This window comes from Acipenser ruthenus, chromosome 39, assembly GCF_902713425.1.
Source record: "Acipenser ruthenus chromosome 39, fAciRut3.2 maternal haplotype, whole genome shotgun sequence".
Taxonomy (NCBI): domain Eukaryota; kingdom Metazoa; phylum Chordata; class Actinopteri; order Acipenseriformes; family Acipenseridae; genus Acipenser; species Acipenser ruthenus.
This window is the reverse complement of record NC_081227.1, coordinates 3,942,573-3,968,064: the sequence shown is the minus strand read 5'-3', so window position 1 is coordinate 3,968,064 and position 25,492 is coordinate 3,942,573. Positions and strand designations below refer to the sequence as shown.

The following is a 25,492-nucleotide window of genomic DNA, read 5'->3' as shown; positions in this document are numbered from 1 at the left end:
GAATAACAAGAATAACAAGAGCAGGCCATAAAGCTGTGGCCTTTATAATTACCTTTCTCTTGTAGTGGGGTGGAAAAGGGGGTTGGTCTCATATAAAAAGGAAATTATTTGGCACAGTTTTAGAGTAAGAGTTTCTTTGCTGGGGGTCTTTTAAACTTTACCTAAGAAGAATAATGAATGGTCTTAGAATTAACAGTGGATGTGATTTGCAGGGAAGTATTATAAGAAAGCATATTATTGTACCTGCATGGAACAGATGCACCATACCATGCAACTCAATTATAAGTTCTTGAGAAATTGTGGTTGCCATGGTCTTCAGCTTTCAAACTGCATGCACTGATGATACCCCAACAAAGATGGCCTTCCGTCATACTGTATAGTATTGTATCCTTTTGTTTTACGCTGAATGCAAAACAACATGCAGGTATTGTATTGTTGATTTTATCATCCCTATTTGAAATGTGTCTATTGACCTTAGTCTAGCTGCTCCCCTGTATTTATTTTGTCCCAATTCAATGAACTTCCACCTCAATTGAATTACGTGACAGGTCATGTCAATACAGCAGCAGCACATTGAAATGAACTGAACTGAACTGAGAGAAAATCAAAAGCAGTTATCCTACACTGTATGTCTCTCTACCAGTAAAAACGGTTCTCCCGAGCTCAACCCCTGTCCATATCTTTGAGTTTAAAGAACCAATCAGTATTCCAGTTCTACGACTCACTCGGGTTCCGAGAAATGTCAAAGGATTGACGGAAAGTAGGAAAGAAATGTACATCAAGCACTTTCTAAGAAATGTCAGTGCAGTGTCGGAAAAAAAATTCACAAGGGTCAAAATGGAATCGTATTCTATTACCTAGAACTAGGAGAGGAACTTCACCACGGGTCAGAAACACATGTGCCCTTTACGTGCAACGAAATGTTATATACCAACGCTGTCTCGCCGGCCTCAGTATTCTATTTACAGGACTTGCAAAAACAAACAAGCAAACAAGTCAAACAGAGAGACGTGGTCAAAGTCCCTCTCAGCCGGACACTGGCGACACAAGACTTCATACCCTGCTGCCAGCAAACACAGGGCTCCCCCTCACTCTATCAGCTCAGGAGGGGGGCAGTAACCAGCATGGCTGAACACCCAGCTTTCATTCTTAGCTTTTTTTTTTATCTGGGCTTGCTCCTGGTGTTCTCGTCAGGGTTTTCAGGGTCAGGCAACAATGTATTATCAGGCCCCCACGTGTGGTCATTTGTTTTTGCACAGCCTTTGTACAGCGCCTTTTTGAGGTTCTTCATTGAAATTGGATTGTATTCATACAAGCCCCCCCCCCCCCCCCCCCAGCAAGCTCATTGTGTCATCCAAGCACATCCCCCGCTGGTTTCAAGGTAAGGGCCTCAGAGGCAATCCTGTTTTACTGCAAGGGGAAGCTTTTGCTCTTGTCCATCATAAACACTTATAAAGGTAACAGCTACTACAGCAAGTGTATCAAAGTAAATCCGTACCAATGTGCTGTGTTCTCCCAGCTGCAAGCAGTCATCTACTAAGACACTGACAAGTTCCGGTCTTGCAAGCTGCAATAGAATGCCTCCACTCAGTACTAACACAAAAGCGCTGGGAAGAGGGGGTTCGGTTGCAGGGGCTGAGACAAGACACAGCTGGGATTTGCAGCATCCTGATCCCATTCTATTCCAGCCGGGGAAACTCTGGAATACCTTCCAGTCAGTGCATTCCTCCGAATTAACCGCAGCGGAGCGCTCTGAGATTCCCACATCCTGTCTGTGAGGAAGCAGGAATGTGTGCAGTTGCATACAGTAAACGGGTGGCCAGGAGGCTGGCATACTTTTATATTTACATACATAATCTGTCTTTAGAGTTGCCTGCTGTACTGTAAAACTGGCAGCATGCATGCAGATGTATACGGGAGTTTACTGTGATCTCAGACTTGTTCCATATCCCTTAAAGGGTGCATGTTTGTGTGTGTGTGTATTCTTGTCTTCAGAGAAGAAGGATGAATAGTAGCTGTTTGTACCGCTCGCCTGTGCCAAAGTCCGCAGGAAATCGCTTATGGCACAGGATGTTCCCCTTCAATTTCCTTATCTGAGGAGGATTTTGTAAGGAAATGACTAAAATCGTTTTTTCAAATGACTTCCATGTAAGCCTGAAGACAAGAACAGAGACCAAGCAACAAGAAACAGATTCCATTGCTTATCGTAGCAGACTGTTTAAAAAATAAAGTATAACAGCAATGACACCCGCGTGCCAGGGGTTATCTGCGCCTTCGGGCGGGCTTATAGAACCTTCCAGTGACTGTCTTCTTGATTATAAACACTTCAGCTCTACAGCCAATTAAAACGCCCCGTTTGCAAACATTCCAATGCAGTAACTATCTCCTTTCGACAAATATAAACATGTGATTGAGAGATCGACGTTATCACGCACCCCGTTATTAACAGAGATTGTCTTATCTCAGTGTTTTGTAGTCAATTTGTTGTATAATTAACAACCACAGCTTTTAAGTAGTGTCCAGATTTCTCAGTGAGAGGCTACTTGAAATCGCATTGCTAATTCTTCTGCAAATTGGCTTGAAAACACCTGGGAATTCTCAGATCAGCATTCTTATCTGTCCTGATAACAGTGGATTGCTGAGGTTTTATTGCTGGGCCCTATAAAGCTCCAGAGCACTTTCTGTAAAGGAATCTAACGAGGCTATTCCATTACAGTGTTTAAATAGAAAACACAGAATAAACTAAGCACGACCATAGCTTAAGTCTTCCTTCCTAATTCCATTTGAATCATTTGGATCAATAATTTCCAAGCACCACTTTAATTAAAAGCTGGCATCAGAGCAATGACCGGGTGGGAAGTTTCATTGCATGGACTCGCACAAACCAAAGCAAAATTAGGTTTGCACGTGATAAAAGGGATTTAAATCCAGACATGAGAGGGACAGACAGAATGAAGGAAAGGAAGAGAAGCGTCTGCACTAATGAAGACGGGCAATAAAAAGGGATTGCAGTCAATCGACACCGCTGGCTTTAATGGAAATGACACACAAGTCATTGTGGCCCATGTTTGAGATCTCCCTACAGTCCAAACACCAAGGAACGCCTTGAGAGTTCAGCAATGTTTACTCCTAACGCCTGGCCTCGGGCAGCTGACCCAACACCTCCGCCTGCCTGCCTGCCTGTCTGCACAGTGTCCAGGGGCCGACTGTCCATTCCTCTGCCGTGCTCTGCTGTGCACAAATCTATCAGGCCTGCCAGGGCTGCTCACTTCTGAGAGCTCGGAGTGGAGTTGCTGTGCTGTATTCCTTCCTTGCTCTACAGCACAATCTGTTAGCAATGCTTGAATGTGTGGCAGGCCAGGGCTGTGAGACACTTGGAAGTTCAACTCCTCACCCTCATCTGTCCCTCCATATCAAAGATGCCCCTATTTATATCTTTACTGCTCTCCATGCACAGGAGTTAAAGACAGGAATACTCACATACAGGCTCAGGCGATGTATAACAGGCTGAATAAACAAATATGCACACACACACACAGATCAGTCACACACACGTGTCTATGAACAGATACACACAGACACACAAATGAAACCTTACACATAAACCCACACACTATTGTGACAAAATCAAACTGCTCACACTTAACGGCCCTTCATGGATTAGGGCCATCCTGTCTCCAAGAACTACTTACTCTGTATATTCCTATTCGTTCTTTGAGATCAGAAAATGCAGAACTCGTTCTTAAAATCGTCTTCAATCAGCTGGAGCCGGAGCTTTTTGCTCTTCGTTTGTGGAACTCCGGTTGACATCAGGCAGGTTGAAACATTGGATTATTTTAAGTCTAAATTGAAAGCATGCTTTTTGAACATGCTTTTAATAACTGGTTGTCGCTGTAGTGTGTTGTACACATGAGCTCTCGTGTTTTGTTTTTAACTTTGTACAGCGCTCTGGGATGCCATGGCGTGACGGGAGCTATATAAAAATACATTTGTGTTGTATTGTATTAATAACATTTAAAACACATTTAAAAAACACATGGAAGTCTTCGAAAAAAGTAAAAGTCTTACATGTAAAGAAATATTACCTGACCCACTTCTAAAGTCAAAGCCTATTTCTTAATACACTCACTGTACTGTATGAAATGCCCCCTGCCATGCTTTCCTGCTGTTTCACCCCAACATGCTTCACGCATCACAGCCACTGATCTCACGCAAGAATGGAGAAAATGATCACTCTGTCCAGCAGATCTGCAGAGTGACATGCAGCGCGCCTTTCCTAGGATATAACACAGCCTTCAGAGACAGACTGTCTCCTCCCAGCACACTGACAAGGTGCCCAATTCTACACAGCGCAGGTCGCCAGTGCAGACAGAGATCAGCTGGCTTTTACCATGAGTCACGCAATAAAGCAGGTCGCTTAAAACAGACTCAGTCCTATCCCTACCTTACCCTTTCAGTCCTAAGCTTCCTGTATAACCCTTTGCCCTCATACAAGCCTCTCTTTCCGATAACATAGGTTTCTGATAATGTGCACTGGCCCCTTTTAAAAGCCACTGGAACTAATGCAGACTATCATTAATCTGTTCACAAGCTGGTCCGAAACGCAGGAAACCTGGCAGATTGTTGACTTTGTGGTGTTGTTGGTTGGTTCTGGAGATACAGCTCTGTCAAACCTCTGGAGGTGAAAGGGTTAAGCAGGAGGCTCTGTTGACCACTGTTGTTCTTCTCTTTGTTTGTTTGTGTTTTGTTTGACAAATGGGAATTCAACTAGTCTGAATAGAAAAAGCAGACTTTAGATCTGAGCAAAATAATTTAAAGAAATATTACTTTTAAACATAAAGCTTTTTTTTTTAAGCCATAGCATGCAAACTTTTGTCAATGTTACCCAGATGTTTCCATAATTCTTCTAAAGCCTATTCTTATAAGGCTGCCCCAAGCAGAGGTTAGCAACATTTTTGTTTTATTTGACTTACTTCTGGCAGAGTTCTGAAAACAAAAACGACCCTCAAAAGGCAAAGGGGACACCGAAATCATAAATAAATCAAACTGCATGTACAGTTTAATCAGACAGAGTACCCCAACCTCACTACACAAGGAACACAACTTACAAACCTGGAGAGAAACATACCAGGAATTCAGCTGAATCTGTTTTACGTTGTTTGTTATTATTATTATTAGTAGTAGTAGTAGTAGTAGTAGTAGTAGTAGTAGTAGTAGTATTAGTAGTAGTAGTAGTAGTAGTGTTATTATTATCTTATAACATGAAAGAGTATAATTTTACCTTTTCAAAAACATACCCCCCACCCCTTCTATTGATGTTGCAGTGAGAAAAATTGGTGGTGGAGAAGCAGCCCCTTTCAGCAGGAATTTCTTTTTGTCTGCTTATTTTTTCTTGACTGTGTCTTAAGTGTCCAGTTGTTTACAGGAAGCACCGTGTCCTTTGATACATGTCTGTGATGTTTTAAAGATGGTAGTACTGGGATAATGACATGCCCAAAAACTGTAATTACAGACCTCTGGAGCATGGAAGCACCACTTGGACATATGTGGCCTGAATTAAAAAACAGGATCCTTGGGAGCTATTGCTACTAAATTATATATATATATATATATATATATATATATATATATATATATATATATATATATATATATATATATATATAAAATAAATCAATAAATACAAATAAAGTGGTACCCTTTAGACAGGAAGGAGACGTCTATTACTGTTGCAAGTATAACTCCAAATACATATCTGGGTATGTCTTGAAGTTACAGGGCATGTATGTGTGTCAGCACCATTTGTGAGAACAAAGTCTCTCTAGTTGCTTTGTAAATTGTAAGACATCAACTATAGATAGGTGAACAGAAATAATGTTTATAGAAATAGTGCATGTCTATACTGTTACACTTAAGAACAGTAAATAGCTGTGCAGTGAAGTGCAATGTTAACATACATAGAGGGGATTGAGAACAGGGGAAGCCACTTAATTTTAATAAGCACTGAGTACACATTTACGGACTGATTGGCAAATGGTATAATTTGCACCAGATTGCAAAAACATCTATTAAAATGATACAGCTTTTTAATGCAGAGCTCAGAAATTTAATTGAAGGGCTTTTTAGTGTCCTTCAGTTTTTTTCTTACTAATTTTGCACCAATAACAGTGTTTTTCTGCTTTCAAAAGCACGGTGCAAATGAAGTGTTGGAGTAAAGAAAAGCTTTTAAAACAGTAATTGGTGCTGCTTCAGCACTGTTGACATCAGCTTGACAGCAAAGCAGTGTAGATAGACTGCAGCTTGTCCATGGTATAAACACTCTGTTTTTCTTTTACTGCAGTTTAAATGCAGCACCGGAAACTGTACTCCCTTTGACACACTCTATCAATTCACTTTTTCACTCTGGGTAGCAAGCACTCAAATAAAAACCCATCTACACAAGCACCCAGAATTACACACGGCTTCTTTATCAGGTGTGAACCAGTAATAGAAAGAAAGCAAGCCACTACAAATATCAGCAGGACACTGCAAGAGTAACCCTGGGGACTGGGTACAGTTTATCTCTTTCCTATTACATTTTCACACCTGACAAGGGGACCTGTGTACTCACCAGTGCTTATGTAAACACATTTTTACTGTTAGTCCAATACACGTTTTTACGACTTTACATTAACCCTGTGGAGTCTATCAAGTTCAAAAAGGGTTATAAAAGATAACTGTAAATTGCAATGTGACTTTCCAAGCTACCCTTTCAATATTAACCACTGCTATTTAATTAAAAAGAAGGGAGGATTAATGATGATCTGTATATCCTATTAAAAAGAAGGATATCACGTTTTCAACTGCAAAAGCGTAGCACTAAGTAATTAGAATCACCATAACTGCAGTTTAACTGTACAATACTGTACCGTTGTCTGCAATGCACCCTGCATAGTTAAACTGCAGCTATATTAGTACAGACACCAGTCCTTTTTAAATACACTCTGGTACCAGTCTCTGTGTTACACTTTCACTGCAGTTCTTCCTGGGTTTAGTTTTCACATGGGCGTCCTGCTGGCTGCATTTCTTTCATAGTTCAAGATCTTAAACTGTAGTAGTTCACCCTGCGGAATAACCCACGTTGTACCCGCTGTTCCAAAACCCCATAACCCATTAAAAAAGTCATCTTTCCCAGGACGACCGCATTCCGTCCCTCCCGCTGTCTTTTAAACTTATTGCCATCCAGGCTAACTATTAAAGGTTTCCCCAAAACGTTTGAACTGTGAACCCCCTATGACCCTGAAAATACCACCCATCTCTAAAGAGAATTCCGTCCCCTGGCACCGGCGACCAAGGTTGCGGAGGACAGCGCTCGGGCGATATTAAAAGCAAGTTATGTTCTGAATATTATTCTAAACATTTATTTCTTTATTTTTTCGCGGTTTACATCAGATTTCTGTGACTGAAGTCACGGTTCTCCTTTGTAACAGTTAAAACAACAAAGATGCAAGTATTTGCGTGCGTTTCTTTGAGTTATGTATCAGGCGTCTGGGATCTAATTTGTGGTAAACGTCGCATATAAAGAGTAGGCTATTCTGCGCTGTATTTGTAATGCAACAAACTAAACGTATATAGTGATGCGTGGCATGATGACAAAGCATTCACTTTCCAAATACAGTAACTTTGTATTGTTTTTATAACTGTAGGCTATACCACAGCTTTTCTTTCTGCTGACGGTACTGTGACAGGCCATATTGCGCCTATTTTTGACCATTGGGGAACCAACGGTAATTATAGTACAGCATGCCACATTACAGTGGGTTATTGTATTGAAAATATCTGCCACAACCGAGCTGGGATGAAAATGACATAAAGAAACATGTAGTCTGGACTAATTGCATAGAGTCTTATGATCAACCATATTGTTGCGCTTTGGGAGTTTGTCCATTTTTTTTTTGTTTTGTTTTTATAAAATGTTGGTGTATTCTATAAATGTTTTCCCCCTAAACTTGAAATGGCAAGTGCTGTAATATTCTGACGACAATATAGTCTAAAACATTGTTATAAAACTAAAATATGGCTTACATGACTGAAATACATTAGAAACGTGACTGCATCGGCAACTCGCTGAAAAGAACGACCTGGTGATTAATGGGGAAACTATGTATTACGGTACCTTACAAAAATAATAATAATAATAATAATAATGTTTTAATGAGATCCGAGCAGCGTTTTCTTGTCAAGGTTTAACAAACCCAATAGACACGTCCCGCATTACGCTTGCTGTGTATGACAAATTACATTTTTCTTGCGACTAATAAATAATACATACAAAACCACACATTTCCAGACAGGTCTGCGTGCTTTATTAATAGAATCCTGCCTGTCAGAATGAACAAACTGAAACTCTAATTTCTTGTACTGTTCATTGAATCTGATATATAATTACAGTCAGGCTTTGTATTAGGAAACGGTCTGCGGCTGAACACTTAGGTAAGGATGTGGCATTATATTAGTATGGCTCTGTTACCACCAAACATTCAAGGTATTATAATGCCTTATCTTGACTTAATCTGCAACGCTCACGAGTAATGTGAGCTAGTGGTCAGTTCTCGTCTGGTAACTGTTCTGCAGCATTGACTGGCCAAGGGAATTGATGTAACAATCGCCGTTGTAAAAAAAAAAAAAAAAGTTTACAGATGGTAATCTGAACCAAACTGTACCCCCCTTTGAAGTTGTCCGGGGGAAAAGGTCCATTTTAAAGCGTCAATTCTCTTTGACGTGTTGTTAAAAGTTCGGCGTTTATGATTGGTGACTCTTTTAAAAGGAAAAAAAGGGGGGAAAAAGGAAAATAATAACAATAATAAACCCAACCTCCGCCCTTAATTCAAAGCCTAATTGAGCAGTTTAGAAGAGACTGTGGAACCCGCAGGATTTACATTTTTCAAAGCATGGGCAAAACAGTAAACTGTCGGGTATTTTAACAAGAGTGACAAGTAACACTTCAAACCCAAAGCCTATCCAATCTATGAGAATTGAAGTTTGTATTATTATTATTATTATTATTATTATTATTATTATTATTATTATTATTATTATTATTATTGTGTGTCCCTCCTTTTAAATTCCATTCCTACAAACATACTTTTGTTTTCCAGTGCGATCGTAAACAGTAACTTTAAAGAAACACCTACAAAAAGGAATTTTCACAAATTGTAGCAAAGCCACGCATCAGAATTTAGTCCGACGCATTGCTGTTATTAAATTAAATGTTCTTACCTAGAGCCGAGCAGATGAACGCAACAGCAAACGGCAGAGCAACCCGAGTGTGCTGAAAGACCATCTTGCCTTTATTTGTGTGCAGTGTTTGAAAAAATAAACTGTCAATTGTTGGAAAAAAAATCTGTGGGTGCCCCCTTATAAAAAAAAAAATCCAGTGCCTTTTTGGATATCCAGCAGATGCAAAATACATAAATAAATAATCCAAACTTAAACAGGGTAGTTAAAAAAAATAGTAATCACATCAACCCGATCGTTAAGTCGAAATACAGGGTTGGGGAACTAAGAGGTTGGAACACCACAAAATAACTTTGTAAACTCCGCTCCCGTGCGAGTCGATTTCAACCACAGCGCCAACCGAAGCATCACATTGGCGACAATAACACCTCAGCAACAATCCTAGACATCCTTGTGAATTACTGCTTTCCGTTTGTTCTGGTCCCCTCAACTGGAAATACAATCATCGAATTCAGTTGCAGTTTTCTTTCTTTTTTTGCTGAATGAATGTGGAGTGAGTGCAGCTTTGAAATACTGCAATGTCACAAGTCGTGGTTACATCTCCGAGAAAAAGTCGCGTCTGTGGTGAGTGTGAGTGTGTGTGTGTGTGTGTGTGTGTTAGTGAGAGTGTTTAATTCTCTGATGATTTCCAGCACTACAACCCTTCTCTCTCTCTCTCTCTCTCTCTCTCTCTCTCTCTCTCTCTCTCTCTCTCTCTCTCTCTCTCTCACACACACACACACACACTCCCTCCTCTCTCTCCCCCTTGCCTTGCCCCTGATTTGAATGAGCATAACTAGATTACAACTCGCTCCCATTCCACACTCTCAAGAGCGTTGTCATTGCTAAACCCACCCCCTATTCTTTTCTATTCTCTTTTTTAAAAAAAGCCTTTTTCTTAAAGAGACAGTAGCGCAATATCGTTTTCCTCATCTACAAAAAAATGCAACAATTGCTAATGGAATGCTGCATTTAAAACACAGTTAAGATAATATTTCCTTTTATGCACCGTGAAGCATGTGCGTGATTTATTTAATGTAGCCATTTTAAAATTGTTTTTAGCATTTCTTTAATGTGGCTTGGAATCCCATCCCAAATCCTACAAATGGTTATAACATGAAAAACGTTGCAAACACTGAAACTGGTTCTGTCATTGTCTTCAGTGGGATGCCTAGGTGCAAAGGAAAATCAGCAGTTATAGACATGTTATTATGACTGTAATAGAAACAAGCCACCCTTCAAAACGAGGTGTGTCACATACATTAAAGGGGTCTATACATCATATATGAATACACACATAAAAAAAAAGATTCAACGATACGGTAAGGGTGAGCTGATCTGAACAATGTGTTACATCACTGTCACACTTCAAACCACCAGTGTATTGCAGGTCAGTGTATTGCTGGATGATGTGATATCATTTGATGGGATTCAAGGCTAAATAAAAGTGTTTTTGTATAAAGCAGGGGATGATCTGATATGATCATGGTGCAGCAGAGAGTCCCATCATATCATTAGGATTTGAATGGAATAATGACAGCTACTGAATGGATGACATCCTAATATTATAGTCACAATCAATGAAGAAATGTGCTAGAGTAATGGGTTTCATTGAGAATCTACTTTACAGTATAGGCAATTGTCAGACGTGCACTTGAATACAGAGAATATGACAGAATAGAATAAAACAGAATAGAATAGATTGAACCTTGTACAGAAGAACTACCTGTCGATAATGACCACTCTAATTAAATCCTAGCTTTTCCCATATTAAAACACCTGTATATGAAGGTTGCCTGTCTATAACAACTTAAATGTGTTTGACTGTATTATTAAACCACTGAAAGAGAGCACAAGATTAGCTGAAACCCCACCGTCTGTTATAGATTTCACTATGAAATGGAAATAAGGGATACAGTTCCACTGCTAGACTGTATTGCAGTCAATATGTAGATTTCTGCAGGGATGGAAATGAGACTCCTATTGCACAGCGGTTTCACCCATTCCACGTTTTACTACAAGCTTGATCAGCCACAGTGTAGAGGTAACGAGCTCAGGTGTGTCTGACTAAACTCATAGGAAAACCAATGAATGGATCAAACCGCTGTGCAGCGGGAGTCTTATTTCAAACTGATTATAGCCCTGATAACTGACCATGGTTTCAAAAAAACAACCAGAATCTCAACTCCCAAGTGATGTTCTCACCACAGAAATAAATATTCACAACTCCCAGAACACAAATTAGACAAAAACAAGTGTCAGACTTTATTTTTAAGGTTCTCTTCTTTTAGTTATCAACTGGCTTGCAGACATATTAACACATGATGTTATTTATTTTGCCAATGGTTAGTTTTTATATATAGTAACCCTATTTATAAACTAATGACAAAGGTCATCTAAATAATGTACAGCCAACACCAGATCAACTCTGAGTCAATGATTAAAACGAGGCTTCATTTAAAATACTTTTTTTTTTTAATTGGATCAGGTTATTATACTTATTTTTAAATTAGTTTATAAATCGTTTACTATATATCAACTAATCATGATAAAAAATAAATAACCTGCTTTTGTTAACGTGTAAATAATCTAGTTGATAAAAGTTCATTAACAACAAAAAGTCTCTCACAAAACAAAGCATGTCAGTAATAAATGCTGGTCATTCAAATACAGGCAAGTTTGAACTAAACTTCACTTTAATATTAAATTCAAACTCCTATGAAGTAAGCACCCATTCATGACTCATTCCAAACTTACTCATTAAATTCGAACCCTAATTTATCATGAACAGGTTAAGGCCTGTTGAAGTGTGACCCGTGAATATCTCTGGGGAAGACAGTAATGTTTTCTAATAAATGTCAAAAATTCGAATGTAATTACCTGCACATGTCCAACCACAGGACCCATTCATCACTTATTGTGAAGCCTCATCCGGCAAGATATACTCTCAAAAATACACACAAGGAACCACTTAGCTGCTGTAGCTGATAGAAGCTTCATCACCAAACCTTTTCATTAGGGATGTTAAACCCCGTAGCATTTCATTATTATTTACATTTCGGGATGAAATGTGTTGAACTGTTGAAAATTTAACGTATTAAGGGCATTTGTATCAGAAAATAAAATCCCTTTTACTGTTAATATTCTTTGATATACTACAAGGATACTACATGTTGCATGTGTGCAACCTTGATGTGTACCTTTCATTGCACAGCAGTGTGCACATTTATTAAAACGCCCCATTGCTTCCGTTGTTGTGCATATGAAATCAAACCACTGTAACTGAAAATCTTGGAAAATTGTCCAAATAGGCAAATCGGTGATTGTCTGATTTAATTGATGACTTTAGTAGACAACACGTGCAATTCATGTAAAATAGCAAGAGAAAAAGAACACATAGCCACAAATGGCAAAATACATGAGACTTTTTAGAAGTTGTTTAAGAAGCCTAATTAAAGCACAGCTTGGTCTAACATTTTCACACATGATTATTTCTATATCATTGATTACTGACCGGAAATTGAAATTCTCACACCCAGGGGTTTCCATGCAGGTGGGCATATAAAGGATGTAAGTGACAATTCTTGAGGTGTTCTATTAAAATGTGCACACTGCTGTATATATCCCACAGTACGAATAATAAAGTAGCCTTGCATATTGCAGGTGCAATTTTTTTACTTAAAACGTTTAAACTCTAAACCATCAACATTCCTTTTTTATTTAATTTATTTCTAGGGTTTAATAAAAAAAAAATACCACAGAGCAATGGCTTTCTACTGCAACCTTCCAAAACAGTTGTAGATCTGTGCTGTAATAGAATACTGCACCCCCAGAGCCACACTGCCGCATTTCACAAATGCTCCATTAGGAGATAGGGCCTCAGGAGAGGACCTTCACCCTTGAATGAATGATTGAAGTGAAGAATAATTGATAGGAGAGGCAACCTGAGCCAACCAGACAGAAGGATGAAACAGTTTGCAGTATTTAATCTAAAAAAAAAAGTACTAAAGAAAGGGCAATATAAAACTTAATGAACCTGTAATAATCACAGTGAAAAAACATGCAAAAATAAATGAACCATTATTGAAGAACAGTCGAAAAGGATCGTCTGATTATTGATGTTCGTTTCACTCACCCATTCCAGCACTAGGACTGGAGAAAAAAAATCTCCAATAACTGAGATGGTCCCTTCATAATACAATGCAATACAATACAAATGAGCTGCTTTATAGCTCCCTTCACACCATGACACCCCAGAGCGCTGTACAAAATTAAAAACAAAACAAGAGAGCTCATGTGTACAACACACTCCAGCGACAACCAGTTAAACAAAAGCACATTCGAAATGCATGTTTTCAATTTAGACTTAAAAGAATCCAAAGTTTCAACTTGCCTAATGTCAACCAGAAATAGAGTTCCACAAACAAGGAGCACAACAGCAAAAAGCCCCCATTGATTTAAGGCGATTTTTTGGAACAGCTAAGAGTTCTGCATGTTCTGATCTCAAAGGAAGAATGTGAATATATGAAGTTACTAGTTCTTGGAGATAGGATGGCCCTAATCCACAAAGGACCTTATAAGTTATTATGGCAACTTTAAAATAAATCCAGTGACTCACTGGTAACCAATGTAAGGACCTGAACACTGGAGCAATGTGTTGTGAAAGACGAGTGTGAGAGTGTGGCAGCTGCGTTCTGGACAAGCTGAAGTCTTTCAAGTTTAGTGACAGGTACAGCATACCAGCAAACAAGGAACTGCAATACTCAAGATGAGATGTAATAGGTTACAGCAGGGCTGTAGTCACAGTACAAAGACATGCTGTGTAAGTGATTTTTAATATGCACAAGAATACTGGAGCAGAGTGTAGTCCAGTTAAACATAGTTTCCTTTTTGTTCCTATGTTATTCTGTTATGTTTCATAGGTATGGGTATTTCAACACCAAAGTCCTGATAGCTCTTGGTTACAGTAGTAATATAGTGTACTTTGAATCAATACAGTACGGTATAATAGATTACAATATAATATCATCAGTCAGTACGGTATGAGAGTCAGTGCCCGTGCTTCTTAGTTATCTCTCAGAGATTTCATTATTCCAGCAATGCCCTCCGTGAACCCCTTGCCCCAGCTCTGCTCAGCAAGCTGGCTGTGCTGATTATCTTCAAGGGCCTGTCCCTTTAAGAGGGCGCATAGATTTCATTATAGATGAATTGATTTAGAAGGTGCTGCTTGAAAACTGCAATCTATCCGCTCATTGATCGGCCCCTCAGTGAGATTCACTGCGACTCGTCTTCCCTGGGGTGGAACAGGCAGCCTCGCTCAGGGCTGCCCAATTTCCTGTTTCTCGCTCAGTTTATTTCAGTTTCTTTTTTTTTGCAGGAGATAGTTAATTGGTCAGTGGCCGCGGGCTGTGAACCACGAAGTATCTTAGTTTCTTCCTCTCCCCTCAGAACTCAACGGGATTCCAAAGCACCCTTCATTTTGCACACAGACATCAACCAAGCATAGAAATATATCATATTTATTTAACTAGAACACGTATGACAAAATACTTTGAGCCCAGGCCAGGCCCACGAACACAATATTGCACATCTCGAAAATGAGCAAATGATGAAGGGCACCTCCACTATATGTCCATTTTGTCCTATAACAGAATACTGCATTGACCAATTGCTTTTACTTTTAGAAAGTATGGAGCACACATTGCTCAGGAGAAAGAGGTTGAATCTGAAATGCTGCAGGACAGGAATTGCAGTATTGTGTATGGAACAGTGCCCTCTACCTGTATGAAGGAGAAATACGTTTGAGGGAAGAGCAGCACTTCTTATCAATGGGGGATCTAAAGACTCCAACTCTACAGTAATCCTTCTGGTGTTTTCCCCCAGGGCGTGATTTATTACCCACTTATTAACATTACTTAACAGAGAGGCCTGCAAGTGATCAGGAGGGCGCTATCACGATCCCCCGTTGTTTAGATCATTAATACAGACCCCTGGATTCTGGAAGGAGGAATGCAGCTCAGCCGATGATGATGTGAGTCTCAAAGACTTCCATCAATCTAGAAATCAGAGGCGAGGCACGAGGCACACAGAAAGCTGAAAACAGTTATCTTTAAAACATTAAAAACAAAAGTGATTTTAACCTTTAACTGCAACTCATTCATGTTGCTTTTTATTATTGCTTTACTTAAGCATTTAGAATACAATAACTTGGGAAACAAATTAATATAATTTTTTGGCTTATATTGAATGCTTCTCGCAAAATATGTGTATTGCAAAAATGACAAAGTAAAATGGAACACATTATGAATAAATATTTGGTGTCCGATTGATTGGACTTCATGTAGATCTTTGTTTTGTTAAACGTTTTAAAATGTTATCATTGATGTGGCAAACTTTTTAATCACCTATATATATATATATATATATATATATATATATATATAGTTCAAAACTTTACAAAAAATGAACATAGCATAATTGACCTGCGATGTGTAGTTTCAGAATAAATACAATTAGATATGTTCAATATAGAAGAACAAAGGAAACTAATTAGATAATTAGTTTCAATACCGTGATGCCTGAAGGTTTAAATAGAAAGGAATAGTAGATCGTTACATCATTAACTATGTAGTAAATGACATCACAAGCACATTCCTAGATTTAAATAGAAATAAGTGAGTGTAGTTACAGTACCATGGCATCGAAGGCCTAGAAGTACCTCCACTGTTTGAGGTATCACTTCTTCTGAAAGCGATACTCTTGCTTCAACATAAGTTAACACAGCACAATGTTTGGAACAATAGAAAACCTTTTTCTAAAAAGGCCTACTGAAATTGCCTTGGGGGGTGTGAGGGGGTATAAAAGATTACAGTTGCTGACAGGCAAAAGAATCAGGGGCTTAGAGGAGGGGGTGCAGAAATATTCCAGCTTTTGTTTAGCAGTTTCTGAACTGGCCCAAGGTAAACACACTGCCCGTTTCACACACAGGGCAGAGCAGACCTGAAGAAAATCCACCCGAGATGGTGGATTAAGAAAACACTGCAGATAAGTGGAAGCAGAACCTGAAGTGGCTTTATAAATAAACATGTACCAGGCTTTAACATCTGCAAACTGCAAAAGAGTCCCAGGTGAGGGATTTATAAAGTCCACAACTTCTCTGCAGTGTGTGCAAGACGGTGTTAGAAAGCAAAAGGCTCACAAAACCTCTCCTCTCCTCTCTCATCTCCACTCCGTCCTCCAGGCTAACAAAACTTCTCTCCCCTCTCCTTCATCTCTCCCCTTCCTCTAGGCTCACAAAACCTCTCCTCTCCCCTCTCCCCTCGCCTTCTTCTCTCCCCTTCCTCTAGGCTCACAAAACTTCTCCTCTCCCCTCTCCCCTCTCCCCTCGCCTTCTTCTCTCCCCTTCCTCTAGGCTCACAAAACCTTTTCTCTTCTCTCTCGTCTCTCCTTCCTCTAGGCTCACAAAACCTCTTCTCTCCTGTCTCGCCTCTCTTTGAGTCTCCCCTCAGTGCTCAGCATTGTTTGTGTTGCTTGCTCTTCACTTTTGAAAGCCTGTGGACATTTTATCCATAACTATCATGCTAAATGAAGAAATACTAAAAGAAAATTCTATGCCCAGCATTTCATTTATTAAGTTTATTTTCGTACAGTATGTCTAAAATGTGAAAGACTTCACAAAGTCTTTCTGTTTTGATAAATACAATGCTGTTTTTTATTAATGAAACTGCTGCCAGCTTCTTGGGCAACATGGACACCAATTTTCAATTTTCATTAAAACAGTCTTTGGAACATTACAGCTTTGTGAATAGGTCTGCGCAAGTAGATAATTGTCAATGTTTTCAGTTTTTTTAAAGCTGCTCACTGACTTCTGCTGTGATTCTGTCTAATTTATATTACCGTTGAGCATAAAAAAAAAAATGTAAGATTAGGTTCAGGAAGGCCTTCTCAAAGATTCATGACTTCCTTTCCAGTTTCACATCACATCACATCGACCCAGTGTTTATGTTAAACACTACAATCTATTTCCCTGGACTGTTTTTCTTCGACACCCCATCTGTTCTTTCTATCTTTCTTTCTTTCTTTCTTTCCTGTCTTCCTCGTCCCTATAGTTGTCTTCCTTTCCTTCCTTTGTCATCCACATTATACCACATGTTCCTGTCTCTCTGGTCGAAGCTTGGAACTGGAACTCAAATAGAGAATATTCATTAATTCATTAATTCGCCCCATTTCCTCTCCCTCTCTCACCTATCCACTTTCTATCTCCGGTGTGTCTCTCTCTCTCTTTCTCTTTCTCTCCCCGACTCCCCCTCTCTCGCCTTTTCCCTTCTTGTCTTTGTTTCCCACACTCGGAAGAACATCCCTGTCTTTCTAATCATGACATCAGTGGGAGCCCAGGGTCCTGTTCTCCCTTTAATCTCCCCTCAAGTTACTCTTTGCCTGGCTCAGGTTTCTCTTGATTTACAGGGCCCTGGTGGGGATGGGGGATGGAGTGTGGCCAGTCTCCCGACTAAAACGCTCAACCTCCTTTATATATTGTTGGCCCAACACAATCTTGAGATGAATAGCGCACCAGTGAGAGATACAAGCCCAGCTGGGCAGGGGCAGGACTGGGAACCCCCACAGTGTGAAGAGCCAGGTTTTTTTATAAGACAAAAAAACTCAGTAAAACCAAGGCTTTTATTTTTTTTTACGTGGGAATGCTATAGATGAGAACATCGTGGGCAAACCTGCATCAAAGAGGCAAACACTCAAAGATCAGAGCGGTTTTAAACTTGTAAAAACCTACTCTGAGTATTAATTTCCCGTTGGCATTTTGACATCGTCGAATATGGTCCATTTTGATAGTCCTTCCGAGAGGCTCCGGAGGAATGCCAGCGTGGAAGCAACACTGCCCTTGTGGAGTCTTTACAACACTTACTGCATCGTGGTAACAGCAACAGGGGATCAGACTTAAAGGATTCCGATCATAATCAGGTCTTTGAAATGAAAAACATAAAGACCTTGGGCCTGTGGAAAGGTATTGAAAATGCCCTTGCCTTGAACACAGCCTGGCTTCCCTTCTGGTACCTGGTTCAAAGATAACCAGCAATTTCCAGCCGTTCAACAGAGGCAACTTTAACAACAATAGCCCTGTAGCTATAGTAACACAATCGGTGCTGCAATATAAACCAATGCTATTAGCATCCCCACCCTAGTGCACCTCTAATGCACCAAGCCAAGCAAATTTTAGAGAAATGCTTGCAATCTCCCTCGCTCCTATCCTACCTCATAGACAATTGAAAAGCAGAGAAAACGTGCTTCATGTTTGACCTGATATCCTCCTTCTTGTTTACGGTGCAGAAAAAATTGCTAAAGTGCAATGTTGTTTTTTTTTGTCGTTTAATGGGTTTTCTTAACCGTGGTGTTGTAGCCCTCTTTATATGACTGGCTTGGCTCCCATCCCATGCTTGGCTGTATAATGAAGGAGGTCGCAGGCTGTACAACTGAAGACAAACACAAAGCACTTGTGTACCGGCTGTGGTGTTTGCCTTCAGCAGTCCAGGCATGATAGTAATAATAAAAGAATCATCAACACGGGGCTCGCAGTTCTTCATTCCCAAAGGGGAGGGATGCCCCCTGCTGTGTGCCAGATCTACATCCTAAAACACAGCTGGTGTTCCTTGGAGGTCTCCTATTCCAATAATGACCAGACCCAGCTTGGACCAGCTTTTAAGATCTGAGGAGAACTGAATCATAGACCTGTCAAAATTGAATATTTATACTGATGTGAGTTATAAGATGGATATCATGCATAGTTGATATCTACATTTTCCCATTATAGATTTCTCTGTGATTCGTTAGGACATTGGGTGCACCTGCCCTTTTGCTAAACAGTTCTCAATCTGTTTGGCAAAGTGCATGACATATGGAGGGTTTTCTTTACTTCATTACAATGCCAGCTGGGTTTAGTGTTAAGCAACAAAAAAAATCATGGAAAATTTTAAACAAACACGACACTGCTGTTTTAGGATCCGGGATTATGTGCGTGTTTGTTTTCCCCCCGCAAATTTGGTTCGGCCGTAAGAAAAGCATAAACATCTTCCAAGCATTCCGAGGATACATTAACTGTGATGAGCTGGGCTGTGTACGAGCGGAGCGCCACAAAGCCCCAAGTGAATGTTTGGGATGTTCAGCTGTCTGTGCAGAGGTCATGACCTTGTGTCCCCCAATCACAGCTCGGCAGCCTTCCCACAGTCTGGGGTCACAGCTGCCTTGCTGTCATCACTGTCAACGACACACACAAACAGCACCCCGTTACAAGGGGAGCGAGACAGGGTAGGGGAGAGAGAGAGAGAGAGAGAGAGAGAGAGAGAGAGAGAGAGAGAGAGAGAGAGAGAGAGAGAGAGAGAGTGAGCGAGCACCCAGGTCTGCTTTATTCATTTTTATTCTGTTTATTAAAATTGTTATCGAGGAGAGAAGCACAATAAAGTCAAACCCTAGGGGGACAAAGAGCATACAGATTTGTATGTTGATTCAAACACACAGGCACAATTATATTATAAAAACCAGTACAGCTTATTAAAATAATCCGCAAATCAATAACAGCTGCACTTCAAGTTTTTCAGTGACAGCTTCAATCGAACTAGAAAAATTCTGCTCCTAATTTCAAATAAATTATTGTGCTGTATGTAGCACACAGCCTGATGTTTGCACATAAAAAAACCCAGAGATTAAGACAATGGCATGTTCTTGTGCTTCCAACCTCTTCACAAATTCTTCTATATAAAGCTTTAAAGTACGAGTCAGCAATTGAAGTCTAATTACATTACCAAGCATATGACTACCTATTGAACTCATGTTAAATTCATAAGAACTAATCACTATATATTGACCCTTTGTAGCATGTGCGGTATGTTAACTTCAACTGAATTAAATATTAAATACGTTAGTTCATACAGTAAGAATTTTTTATTTTTTAATTACTGAGACACATCTTTTAAAATCTAATAAACAGCAAGCAAGTATCATGACTTGCCTGCAGGTCTAAACTGCAAATACTTTACAATGTTACACAGCTGCTCGTCCGACTAAACCTAAAATAAACCATCACGTTACACCTGTACACATGGTATCACTGCACTGGTTTCCAGTATAATAAAGTATGGCTTTAATGAACTATTACACAGGTAGACAGATATATTAGACAAAGGAATATATATATATATATATATATATATATATATATATATATATATATATATATATATATATACATGACCTTCGCTGCATAGTAAAATATATTAAATTATTTGTTTTTCCTTGACACCCTTGTCATGCATTATGGATTTAAATCCAGCTCTTGGAAGATTTGTATTATCAGCTCAGCAGATATAGAGCTCAATGCTAACAATCTAATCAAAGGATTGTATGAATACTATTGACCTTAGAACTCAATATTAACCCAGGTGGCGTTTTTTTTTTCCAGCCTGGGCGAGTTATTGATCCCATTATATCACCCCTATATATATTGAAATTGTGTATATATATATATATATAGTGGATAAAGGTGTGCAGAAGAGCAGCACTTCGATTTACTGCAGTTTAGATATATCTGTTACATGCTGTAAGAACTCATTGATGTTGGCTGTGTGACCATCGTCAAACATTTTATTGTGAACAATGAAGTTTATGATTTTCATGTCAAGAGCCTCACAGAGCAAGAAATTGCCGTTATGCATTTTTATAGTTCAGTGCCAAGCTACAAGCGAGATAGGTGGCATTGTTCAGCAAAAACCTTTTTGGCTTTCAATTCCCCTTGAGAAATAACACATAAGTCATCAGCCCGCAGGTGCTATGTGTCTGGTAAAACATCTAAGAGGCGGGCTAAGAACTGAAAGCCGTGCCTCTGCGTGCTTGTACAGCTGGACCTGCTTCTGCAATGAGTTACCTCCTTAAACCCCATGTGCCTGATTGGGCTTTGAGGGGCTTTTCCCATCCAATTGTGGGTTGCCAGGAAAAGGGTGAAGGTCAGGCTGGAGTCTGGGTTGGTGATAGTGAGGGATCGGGTTTCTGACCTATCAGACCCCTATTTCGGGTGAGAACGCAGAAGTGTGTGGATAAGGGCAGCATTGGGTTTAGAATTCAGGACAAAGCATACGAGTGAGGGAAAGCTTTGGACAGGATTAGGTTGAGGGGTACAGTTATTATAGAATGTGCAATCATGCACCAAAATGCCTGCAGTCTTACTCATTTGAGAATCGAAAAAGGATTATTTTGTCAGAACTGTCTGTTTCTCAATAAAAGTTTTTTTTTTTTTAATTAAATTTTCAGTAACCCAAGCTTGATTACTAGAATTGAAATACAAGTTGTTATGCTATAACACATGGTATTGAGTTCCAGAATAGAGCTTACTGTTCCATTTAAGGCTGTAGAAGCAATGCAGTCAGCGTTTTAGTAAACAAAAATTATTTCCTTGTTTTAGTTAGTGATACATGTACCTCCTCCCTGGTAATCTCCATGGCTCTTTTAGATTGGACAGCTGAGCTATAAATTAACATGCATTTACTAAACATTTATTCAAGCTGCATTCATTTGCATACTGTGCTTCCCTTGCATTCATCTGGAACATCAAAAGATGTTTGTTTGAATGCAGTCTGTGCAAGCTGTGGCCAATAGCAGCAACAGGACAATATTTTGAAAATCTCAAGGTGTCACCGACTTCCTCTTCAACTCATCCAATTTATTTTACTTTACCGGTACTTAAATCTTTTATGACAAGCTCATATGGGGGCAGATACAAAAATCTTCTAGTCTTTACATGGGGAAATATGGAAGACGCAAATGCATTATAGCTCATATGAGGATATGAGGAGCTCATTTTTTCCCCATATAAAGCAATGGAAAAAATAGAAAAAAAAGCATCCAAAACCATCAGGCTCCGTTTCACTAAATGATATAGCCACAGTCTGGTCATGTGACCTACCACACAGCACGTGATCAGATATCAGTCCCATTTGTTGTATTGATCTTCAGCATTGTAATTGAAACAACTGTACCATTACCATACATCCCAAATGAATGTATAAAAAAAACACAAGCAAAAGAAAAAGGAGCCAGTTGATAGAGCTGCTAATGCCAACGCGAGGTACATGAAGCAAATTGCATTTGAAACCTTTCGTAGCCCTCCTTCAATAAAGCGCTCACTCTTTGATTTAAACCTTCTCCCCCCTCAACCTCTAGCTGCATCAGACCCAATTACAATCTCCTTGTTAATTCTGCACACAATAACCCCCTGCCCCTGGGGCAGATTTATAACGAGCGAGGAGACCGTGCGGTCCCACAGGTAGGGCAAGGCATGACTCAAATACCATTGACATCAGAAGAAAATATTACAAACGCCAGACACTCCCCCCCCCCACTGCACACACACATACACACACTTGTCCCCCCCCACACACACACACACTCCCCTCCACAAACACACACTCCCCCCCCACCCACACACACTCCTCCCCCCCCTACCCACACACACTCCCCCCCCCCCCCCCCCCCCCACGCACACATATTGACATGCACTCTCATTAATGCACTGGGGAGAGTGCGTGGGCAGCACCCTCATTAACGAGACGAGAAAAGAAAAAAATCCACAATCCAGGATGACAACTTTAATAATTCTGGATGAGGCCGTGTCATCCTTGCTACCTGCGGAGCTGCTGCAGTGAACTAATACATCTGGCTTCCTCTTCTGACATTACTTCAATATAAACTAGTGACGGATGTGTATCCTGCGGGATCCTGGGCTGTGTGTTGCATAATACACTGTTTTTGGTTTTTTTTGTGGTTTTTCCATTTTATAGGTCTCATGCTTTTATATGTGCATTAACTCATACCCCTTATAAAAGTTTACCATGGTGCTGTTGCACACTAAACCATTCTTTTCCCATGGTTATACTATGCAGTTTAAAATAGACATTAATTTAAGAAAGATGTTCCCCCAGTAGGACTGCCGTGTTGCAAACACAAGCTCTAGGTGTTTCCTGTAAAATGATCCCGCGTGGATATCATATTTAGCTAAAGCTTTAATACAATGGCCTCAGATTCATATGAATTTATACAGAAGTGTATAGGATTGTAGATGAGTAACATCTGAATAACACCTCTGTTGTTGTTATTTTATAATGACTTTTCTGATGCTGGGGATCGATTTCAAAAAATGGCCACAAATCCATGAATTGAACTGGACCACCACATGACTGTTAGATAATGCATTAGCATTCATTGGAATTTGCATTAATTGGTTTTGATGCTCTCTGAGCTGTAACAGTGCTTCAGTGTCACTTATCAGCTGCAGGTATTCGTAGGCGTGTGAATTTTTCAATGGTTGAGTAAATCTTGGGTACCTGCAGCTAAAACTACTGTAACATTTGGATACGGCACAGGCACATGACTGCCAGACACAAAGAAAACAATGACATCAGAGAAACAGAATCTGGAGAGCTCAGGAACCAGAACCTGGATGCCAAGATTCCAGAACCACCACGTTCATTCCCTCTTAGAATGGAATGCCTCTTTAAGTCTGGTTGACCCACCTGCCAGGTTTCACTGCCGTGTCGTGAAACTGTTTTACAGTCACTCTAAATATATACCATGCATCCCGTCCCGAGGATTATGGAGACACTGAGTGACATATACAACCCCTTACCAGTTTCACAGATCTGAACCATGTGGATGAACCTATTGCACATGGAATCCGTCTCAAGGCAGAGTTAGCTTTACAAATTCAAGAAGAGTGCCTTTGAAGATGACTGCTGGGAGCATCACAAGAAGAGCTCAACTGATGTTGCAATCAGACCAGGGGGATCGGAGTCAGGAGGCTCAGAGAGGTCCAAATCTTAAAAGGCAGGCGTGCTATTAGGAGTCGATACTTAAGCAAATTCATCTTGTCCTTCATGTGCGTGGTTTTTAATCAGATGCTGCCTTTTGATTGCTTTCATATCTGGGTGGATGTACGTACAGATCACGATCATCACTCAGAATACGCTATTTAATGTAGATAACAGATGCCTTCACACATGTGGTGACTCTGTTATGTTACCAACCTTACCAAAGGTTTCGATTGACTGGAGGGCTGAATGCTGTTCTCAAGAGTTTTTCATTTCCTCGTAGAGAGTTGTGTTGCAGTCTATTTATAGCAGAATTGCTGGGTGTTCTCAAAAACCTTTCAAATACAGTATGACTCCTACCACAAAACCACACTAACATACAAAATACAAACACACTTCACAGTATCAAGATATTATACAACTTTTAGATTATTGATACATATTCCAGTCACCCTATTTTTTCATGGGAATTCCAGTGGAATGGATCCAAAACCATACATACATATATACATACATACGTACATATATATATATATACATGTATAAAATAACTTCCTTTGGAACTTATACAGAGGCTAAAGAGGATATGACATATTTAATGTACATTTGTTAGATAGATACAGTAGATTAATAGATAGATAGATAGATAGATAGATAGATAGATAGATAGATAGATAGATAGATAGATAGATAGATAGATGGGTGGAGAGATGTAATGTAAGCAGTTTAATGCCGAACATAAACAAGTTTGAAATAACATGTTGTGGAGTCTCTATTGGGGGCTCAGAATTCTGTGATGAATTCTGTGATTCAAAGTCTCTGGGGTTGAGCAGAGCCCCCCACCCCCCTTCCAGTTTGAATCGTGGTACGTTTTCAAAATTCTAATTAACAAAATTGGAGGGGGATGGTCTCACTCTGGCTCACTCTGCTGTGTTTATTTAGTCAAGTGTGGGCTTGAGGCAGCTTTAAAGCTCTGCCAACACCTAAACCTTTTCAAAACTAGAAAATAATCACCACCACAGATTTCTCTTTCCAAAAGCCACAGTGGCATTTGAAAGATAGGTGCAAATATGCTGATGGTGTGAAGTCAAAAACTGGGACAGTTTCAAAGAATCAACCGCCATTAAGCAACATCAATGGAACATTGCAAGAACATGCTTACTCCTACTGCAATCACAGACCAACAGCTGTTTTATAGGTTTAAAAGGAATCTGCTTGTACAACCTTTTATTTTATTAATACCGCTCCATGTGATTAGCTTTCTTGTAATCTTTTGTTTTGACTTCACAGGAAAGACGCTGTTTTTACCACTGTTAAATGAGGAACATAAGGGAGCTGTGCATTTGCAAGTATAAGAACTGAAATTGCAGTTTAAT

General features: G+C 39.7%; 1 protein-coding gene across 6 annotated transcripts in view; it reads right to left on the bottom strand.

The window, feature by feature from the left end:
* LOC117397441 (roundabout homolog 3-like) overlaps positions 1-25,492 on the bottom strand; it is a 97,228-nt gene that overhangs the window by 42,303 nt on the left and 29,433 nt on the right. For 3 of the 6 annotated variants that reach the window (XM_059009446.1, XM_059009447.1, XM_059009451.1), the window contains exon 1: positions 9,259-9,938. The exons of 2 other annotated variants lie outside the window; for them this stretch is intronic. In XM_059009446.1, coding sequence (XP_058865429.1) covers positions 9,259-9,451 — 193 coding nt within the window. In that variant the 5' untranslated portion in view covers positions 9,452-9,938. Of the gene's footprint in view, positions 1-9,258; positions 9,940-25,492 lie in introns of those variants that run through there. One more of the 6 variants, XM_059009448.1, reaches the window with a different exon arrangement.